The following is a 9,116-nucleotide window of genomic DNA, read 5'->3' on the forward strand; positions in this document are numbered from 1 at the left end:
AGTTATAAATATTGGAACATATTAGAGCGAAGGAAAATTCCTGAGGTAAGAACGTCCTTAAATTTTTAATATGTAAACCAAAAGTGAGTATTTGGTTACAGACTTTTAATTTTAGTTTTAGGGTTTGTAAAGTTAGTGACTGAGAATTCAAATTTAGTCAACACGTTTATAAATTTAAGGACATCCTCGTTAGAGATTGACTATTAGAGCTAATAGAAGGAAAATTTGTCTTCGGATTGCTATTGTAAATTTTGTTTCGATTATTTTATTTTTATTTTTTTAAATGAATTATTATTGTTTTTCAAGCTAGTGTCATAAATGTCAAGTCTGGAGATTGCAGACAAGTGTATTGCTTTACATTTTTGGGCCCAACATTTACAATGAGGCATTTTGGGCTTTTTTGTCTACTCATTGGGCCCAACTCTTATTGAAACTTTTTGTGCTTTCCCCCATCTATATTAAACCTTGTTAGCACCTACACATTTTTTATAATTAAAAAAAAAAAAAAAAAAAAAAAAAAAAAAAACTTTTAACTCCATTTGATACTGAAAATGGTCCTCTAAGTTCAATTAGGTTTATTTTTTCCAATTTTAAATTTAATTAAGTTTTTTGTTTTACACTCTTTTCTCTCATTCTCAAACGTAATTAGGTTTTCCGTTTACACCTCTTTTTCTCAAATTTCCTAATTTCAAACTTAAAACTTACTTTTTTGTTCTTCATAAATTTAGATTCACCTTATTGTGTTGTTACTTTGTTCATAGCTTTAGTATTAGATTTTCATCAAACAACAAATTTTTGAAATAAAATAAAATGTTTTAATTGATTATAAAAATTTAAAATTTTGAAATAAAACAAAATGTTATAATTGATTATAAAAATTTAAGGTTAAAGTTTACGCAAGATTAAATGTCAAAACATATGTATTATTCTTTATTTGATAAGAAAGAAGACTTGACCAGCTAACGAACGTGGACAGCCAAATAGACTTAAGACATAATTTGTTGATTATATAAATAGATTAGAGTAATAATTAAGATTATATTAAATATATGCTAATTGTATAATTATTTTAATCGAATATAATCTTACTCGTGAAAGGTTCATTTTTAATATATTGAGACTGCTTATTGATCGTGCCCCATGCATGCACTATTATTTCTATATATTTTTTTAAAAGTTTATGTTTGAACGAAGTCTTTGAATCACTAAATGAAGAAACTCTTTTAGGAATTTGGAAATAATTAAATAAGACATGTTGGATAAATCAATTAAGAATGGCACATGAATTGCTTACTTAATAATACAGTTATTAATATAGCAACGTGATTACAAATTTATTTTAGGATAGATTTAATAATACATTTTTTTTCTTTCAATAATGCTTACTTACAAATATTAATCAGATTTTTTATTTATTTATTTTAAAAGCAACCTCCCACTACTACTAGCAATGGTTTTTATTAACAGACTAACTAGCACATACAAATAATCACCCAAAACATTTTAGGGGCGTTTGGATTATATAATGTTTTATTATAGGAGAATATTATATTAACGGAATAAAATATCACCTTGAAGATTATTCAGAATGTTTAGAAAATGTATTTAGTTGATTCGAATAAATTGATAAATAATATGTTTGGTTGGGAGGATAAATATGTTGGTATGTTATATAGATTACTTAATTACCCTCCTTTTTAAATATTAAAATAATAGTATTTTTTATTATATTTTTTGAATAATTCTTTTAACCCCCTACTTTTCAGATTTAGCACAAACACCTTACAACCAAAAATGTTTTAAACTTAACAAAAACACTCATACCCACCCCAAGCCACTGTTAATAGTCAGCCACCACCGTCGGCAGCCGCCAACAGTGCCACATATCTGGTCGTGGCGCCGGTACTGCCATAGATCTGGTTGTTTCACGGCTAGATCTATGGCTGTTTTTTTATCCATGGTCGGAAAAGACCTCACCGGCGCGATCCATGGTGGCTGGCGGTGATGGCTAGTTTTAGGTACAATGACATTTCTGTAAATAATGAAAATAACAAGGACAATGTTGTCCGAAAAAATTAAAAAGTGAGGGCAAAAGGGTCTACATGAGTGAATGGGTATTTTGTAAATCGTAACAAATATAAGGCTAATTTGGACCAAATGCTCAAATGTTTAGAGGCAATATGAAAAACAAAATTGGATTACCTTAGGTAAGTTTTAATAATAGCCCCCCCAAGGTATCAATATTCTCGGCAACTTACCCTCCAAATGCTATTGTTTGTCATAAAAGATTTTGGGAATAATTTTTTACAAATCAACTAAGCATTGTCATTTGCTCAATTTAAAAAATATTATCCCAGTTATCTAATATTACCCCCATCCAAATGGGTCTTTCAGTAATTTTTTATTAATACAGTAGAACCTCTTTATGGTGATACTCTATATAGGAATAACCTTCATGTAGTCATACAAAATTATAATCCTAACTTGGACCAATTATAAATAAGAATTAAATTTCACATTATAATAAGTTATAATTTTTCTAGGTCTTGTCTTAAGGAACTCGCCTCTCTCTCTCTCTCTCTCTCTCTCTCTATATATATATATATATATATATTGCAAAAAATATATATTATGTTACATTAAAGGTTTAAGATGAAATAAAATATTTATCCAAAGTTGTTTAGGACAATGATTTATGCTTTAGAATTGTTATCACATTTTTTATCTTGCAGGTACGTAATAAGTCGTCAGTATGAATACCTTCTTGTTGAAGTCAAAATATTTTTAGCTTCTCAAGCATGTTTAGAGCTTTTTGACACGAAACTTTCGGTATTTCCGTACTATCATTCTCAGGATTATCTCTTTCCTCTTCCTATTTAATTCTAGTAAATATTTCTTTTTCAGTTAAAGCATACATGACTTGTTGCTCATTTGGATGATTAAGGAAGATATTAATATCAATTTGACTAGTGTAGCGAAGTTGAATCTGATAACTCAATTTTACAATGACTCTTTGATATCCATTTCTGTATTATCCTAATGCCATTAAAATAATAAATTGAAATTCTAATACTATTAAAACATGAATTATAAAATAAGAAATCAAAACTATAATTATCGTAACTACACACCTATTAAATTATAACATTTTCATAGTAATAAATTTAATTATAATTATAGAGAGGTTCGACTTTGGTTACAACTTACAAGAAACCGAGGTTGTTGTTGAATTAGATGATGGCCACGAACTTGATAACGAAGACGACGACAGTAACCTAACTTTCTCAGCTGTCTCAACGCTATTATCCTCCATGTTCCCATCAACCAACACAGTCCATGATGTTTGTTGCCTCGTTGCTGTTGTTCATGTTGTTTATCTCGTTGAACATGAAGTCTATGTCCTCATCGAATCCGGTTTCATCAAATATGTCGGGGAGGAGATCGTAGGCGCCATTTCTGAGTGAGAAATCGGGAACCGGAAGCGACCTTAGTCCCGGATTGTCTAGACAAAAACTCCAAGTGAGCTCATGAATATCCTCGTATTCATGATGTTGATGGTCAATTAAGACTACTGGCGACGAAACAATGGCGTCGGCGTCGGCAATGGCGTCGACGTCTTGTTGTTGTTCCGGGGGTTGTGGTTGTTCGACCTCCGTTTCAGCATTTGCGCCTCGGTATTCAATGGCTGCCATATCATAAGCTGCAGCGGCTTCCCCTTGTGTATCTAGAAGACGACAACAACAACAACAACAAACAAAAAAAGCAAAAAAAAAAAGTTAAAAAGGTTAAAAAAAGGGATGGAAATGAACTTTTATGAATGTTTTATAAAAGCAGATCAAAGCATATAAAATAATTACAAGTCACGTGAGGGAGTGGAAAAAATAGTCCATAATTAGTAAAGATACTGATGATGTTGATTCAATGATTCTGCAAATTATTTATTTTAGTTCGAAATAATATTTAAAAGAGAAAGTGTTGCGATATGGTCCCCTTGGATCTGTGGGGTGCATGATGGGGGAGAAAGTACATTAGTGTACTCTATTTTCAGACTGTTTCTTCTCTAACTAATCTATTCTCTGCCTTTTCCATCTGGGAAAATTTCAACAATTTTGGTAATATATTATATATATATAATAATAAAAGGTTATATGAAAAAAAATTAAAATAAAATGTTTGGTATATATTAAGTGTCGTGCTATCGACAGTCACAATTGCCATTGTTGCTAATCTTTTCATGTCACGTGCCCAAACTAAATATAATGTATATTTTGTTTTATTATCGAACTCAACCGTTTAGACTAACACCCAGCAAGAATATATAATATTGATTCGAAGCCACGCATTAGATTTAAACAAAGGAACGTGATTAGAAATTTATTTTACGATGGATTTAATATTACTTTTTTTTCGATAATGCTCACTTACAAATATGAATTAGATTTTTTTTTTAAGGAAAAAAAAAAAAAAAAAAAAGTAAAATCCAACCTCCCACTACTACTGGCAATGGTTTTTCAATAATCTCCCAAACACTTCCAGTAAATGTTTATAATAGTTACAACTTACAAGAAACCGAGGTTATTGTTGAAGAAGACAATGGCGACGAACTTGATAAGGAAGATGACGACGAGGACGAAGACAGTAACCTAACTTTCTCAGCTGCCTCAATGCTATTATCCTCCATGTTCCCCTCAACCAACACACATTCCATGATGTTTGTCGCCTCGTTGTTGTTGTTCATATTGTTCATCTCGTTGAACATGAAGTCTATGTCGTCCTCAAATCCAGTGTAATCGAATATGTCGGGGAGGAGATCGCAGGCGCCATTTCCGAGTAGGAAATCGGGAACCGGAAGTGGGCTTAGTCCCGGATTGTCTAGTCCGAAACTCCAAGTGAGCTCATGAATATCCTCGGTTGTGTCCATGTATTCATGATGTTGATGGTCAATTAAGACTACTTGCGGCGAAACAATGGCATCTGCGTCGGCATTGGCGTCGACGACTTGTTGTTGCGGTTGTTGTTGTTCATGTTGTTTTTGTTCTGGTTGTTGTTGTTCTGGTGGTTGTTGTTCCGGGAGTTGTGGTTGTTCAACCTCCGGTTCAGCTTCGGTTTCTTCGAATTGGTCGGTGGAGGATTGATGAGGGAAGATGCCTTTCTTCTTTAAGCGATCAAGGTAATGACTAATGTCAAAGTTGGTTACTGCATTTGCGCCTCGGTATTCAATGGCTGCCATATCATAAGCTGCAGCGGCTTCCTCTTGTGTATCTAGGAGACAAAAACAAAAAAACAAAGTTAAAAATAAAAATAAAAATAAAAACCCAATAAGATTTGATAATCTTTTGAGTCAAATCTAAGTTGGAAAATTAATCTAAATTGTGACACATGAGTCCTCGTGGGAGTCACTAATTAGATTGAAGAATGAAAGATTAGATCTTGGCTGAAAAAAGACTGTAAATCTCTCTTTTGACAGACTCAGATAGTCGTGGACGACGTGGAGAGAGGTGTCACGTGACATACTACATGCCGTTGAAGAAATACATGGAAATATTATTGTAATTACTGACTGATTACAGAGGGCTTAATCGTAGTTTTAATGGTTGAGATCTGAATTGAAGGCAACTGCTTACTGACAATCTCTCGTGCAACTGACTCAGATATCATGAAAAATGAGAAGTACCTATGATACTATTCAAACCTTGAGGGTTTGAATGAGTTTTTCCCCTAATATTAATGATGAAAGAGCCAGTTTCAAAGCAATACATGTGAGTTGTTCACCATTTCTTTTCTGTCTTTTTATTCAACTCACGACTTGTGTGGACAACGAGTTGTGTTTTGAAAGATTTTGTTTGTGTTTTCAAACCAAACAAGAAACTCAAAAAATGACAAAACAATATTATAACGTGGTGAACTGTTCAGAAATCCCCTCGCCACGTTTGCCTTGTTGACTAAAGCCGCTTATTCTTTAAAATGGGGATCCAGTATGCCAAAATTTGGCACTATTTACTTTTCTTTTTTTTATAACTTAAAACTCGAGATTCTGTCTCATAAATTCATAACTTTTATACCATAAGAGTGACTGGAAAAAAAAATATATGCAAGAAATTGCGGTGAGAAATGGAGAGAATTAGAGCTTACTATAAGTTCCGAGGTACAAATATTTATTTCCAAAAACTCTTCCGATTCGAGCTTCCCAGCGTCCATTATGGTGATGCCTACCGTCAAAGTTAATAAATTAACAAGGGTTTTTGATTAATTAAGAGAGGTGCTTAATTGTCTCCATTAATTAATTAAGCACCAAATTAGGGAATTAATTGATTGATTAATTACCTGGCCACGCCGCGGTATTTAGAAACTCCTCTAGAGAAGCCGCTGCTACGTCGTCGTAGAGAGGCCAAGTATTCTTCCTTGGATACCTTCTGCATTTCTTCGAGCTCCTTTTTGTACGTCTCTATCTGCAATTAATTACAAGAAAATTAAATAAAACACACAAATAATTAGTAAATAATTAAATTTTGTCAAAAATAATACTCAATGCGTGCTAGTAAAATTATGAAGTACTCAAGAATAAATTAAGTCATAATTAGGAAATTAGGAATCTGTACAGCAAAATTCAATGTCGTTTCTGGTCCCCAATACTTCAAAGCAGCAAGATCATAAGTTCTAGCCGCAGTTTCTTCACAATCATAAGCTCCTACAATAAAAAAAATAAAAATAAAAAACAAAAAATTATAATCAGAAAAATAACGTTTTTGAATCTGGAAGTGTTCGAATTCCAGGATTTGAATTCAGTATATCCGAGTTTACGGTTCATTCCGTCTCCCGAATTTGTTTAATGTGAACAAGAAAGTAGAAACACGACGAAGTAAATAATACGAAATGGAGATTGATTGAGATTTGTGAAGAATATTTAAATAAACTGGACTTACCCAAATAAACTATGGATGGTGGAGGTGAACGTTACAATGACAGAGAGATTACCAGGAACAAAACATAGTCAGTAACATAGGAAAAAAAAATTAATTAATTAAAATAATAAACAAATATTACAGATCTCCTTGATTTTGTTAATCTTCTTAATTAATGGAATAGAATTTACCTTGTCGCCCCTTCTTGTTCTGAATGTTGTTCCACGAACTCTTGTCCCAGAGATGAGCTTCAAACCTCCCCGTCCATCTATGCCTGTTCACAATTACTCAAAGATTAATTAACATGCATTGAAATGAAGATTAATTAATGCTTAATTAAGTAATTAACCTGGTGACTCCTCTATAAATGGAGCTTCGTCTTCCTGATAAGTTTGGAGTAGTCTGGCATTTCTCTTTTGTTTGGTTTTTTCTCGGCCGCTTGATCTTTGGTTTAACTGATTGATGATGATCAGGAAGAACAACATCAGAACTTGAAGAAGAAGAAGAACAAGAACTAGAAGGAGACCTCTTCATTTACTTGACGAAACTTTAATTCGTTACAATTTCGTCCCCTTTGGAAACTCTTTGAATAAAAAGAGGAGTTAAGTCAAGTAGGTTTTAGAAGCGAAGACTTTTGGTGAAATGGCAACCAAAAGTGGTTTACCAAAACAAGGAGAGACAGAAAGAAGGAGAAGGAGGAAAATATTAATGGGGAAGTAAAGGGGAAGGCAGCTAAAAATAGAGGTGGAAAAGTTAAACCAGGGTTAAAGGAATGGGGGTTAGGTTAAGTAACTCAGGGTTAAGAGGTTAACACTTGGCCGAGGGTGCAGCCATGCTACCAATGGGATGTATTGTCTAGGTTGGCTTTCTATGTATGTTTTAAAGAATCATTTTAAAATTCATGAATTTTTGAAAAACTTTTTATTTTATTTTTATTTTTATTTTGTAGAGGAAGAGGAAGACAGAGTGTTGGTTGCGGCTGACAAGCTTTGTATTTTTAATGCCGACAATTTAATCACTCGCTATTAATTAATTAGTCAATTAGAAGTTTGAACAGGTTTATAGTATATTTAATTTATCACTTAATTCTTATTGTATTATTGTAATATAATCATGTTATTTCAAAATTTGATATATAAAATCAAGTTCAAGCGATACAATAAATAGAAATTAATATTATAAATTAAGGGATATAACCAATTTAAACTATTTTCTTTTTCAGATTTTAGAACGTTGAGTTTTTTCGTCAATTTGTAAAATAAATTACTCTAAATATCATTATACAAAAAATGTATTAAAAATATATATATTTTTTTTCTCTAATGTATGATTTCATATAAACTATAATTCATGTATTTTTTCTAACATGTAATTTCTTATAAACTATTATATATTTTTTCAAGGGGGTGGAATGAAAAACATATATTTTATCATTAATAAACATATAATATATATGTATGTATCATTATATATATATATATATTTTATTGGACTAATTTATTTTAATAAAATTATTTGTGAGTAATTTGATGGTATGAGAAATTGTATTAACAAAAAATGAAAAACATGTTTGGAGTGTCATAAGGAATAAAGTATATTTATGTATTCTGTTTTGTTATTTAAATATTAAAAAGCTATATCACTTACATGTATAAATATAAAATATAAAGAAAATCAATTACTTAAGATTCAAGAAGTTTAATAGTGCTCACGTGATAAATTAAACTTATTTTAATTTTTCTTAAGAGAAAAATGAAAAAAATGAGACTTTAATTTAAAGGAAGAGGGTAGATATTATTTAGATAAATTATTTCTTTTTATAGAAAATATATAAAGAATGAAGAATAAAAAAAAAAAATTGAAATTGGATGGCATATTTTACATGATAAAATATATTCCCCAAAATCTTGGCTTGTCTATTGCCCAACCAAAGCCCCCCTCTTAATTAGTCCCTAAATATAAGTAAAAAAACTTTGTTATAAATGAATACTAAACAATATAAAAAAAAAAAATTCATTAAAATAAATAGATTATATTATCACAGATAGATGATGGTTTTTAAAATAAATTTACATCCTATAAAAATATAAAAATACAGTATATTATAAGGTGGTATTTTAAATTAATAAAAAGAATAATTACAATGAGTGGTATGGAAGCCTGTGAAAATGTCAGTTTGCTGAAAAAGAAGTGACGTGGAAGGAGGAATCTGAG

At 31.2% G+C, this 9,116-nt stretch overlaps 1 protein-coding gene across 1 annotated transcript; it reads right to left on the reverse strand.

Annotated features, from left to right (window-relative positions):
- Positions 1-3,209: 3,209 nt before the first annotated feature.
- On the reverse strand, positions 3,210-7,578 carry LOC116118750 (ethylene-responsive transcription factor WRI1). Its single transcript, XM_031404721.1, has 8 exons — positions 7,252-7,578; positions 7,094-7,176; positions 6,924-6,932; positions 6,600-6,688; positions 6,325-6,449; positions 6,133-6,209; positions 4,564-5,262; positions 3,210-3,724 (listed from the first exon to the last, which is right to left on the reverse strand). Exons 1-8 carry the CDS (start codon positions 7,434-7,436, stop codon positions 3,321-3,323), a joined length of 1,671 nt encoding a protein of 556 aa, XP_031260581.1. The 5' UTR covers positions 7,437-7,578; the 3' UTR covers positions 3,210-3,320.
- Positions 7,579-9,116: the final 1,538 nt, after the last annotated feature.

This window comes from Pistacia vera, unplaced genomic scaffold (genome assembly GCF_008641045.1).
Source record: "Pistacia vera cultivar Batoury unplaced genomic scaffold, PisVer_v2 Contig858, whole genome shotgun sequence".
In the NCBI taxonomy this organism is placed as follows: domain Eukaryota; kingdom Viridiplantae; phylum Streptophyta; class Magnoliopsida; order Sapindales; family Anacardiaceae; genus Pistacia; species Pistacia vera.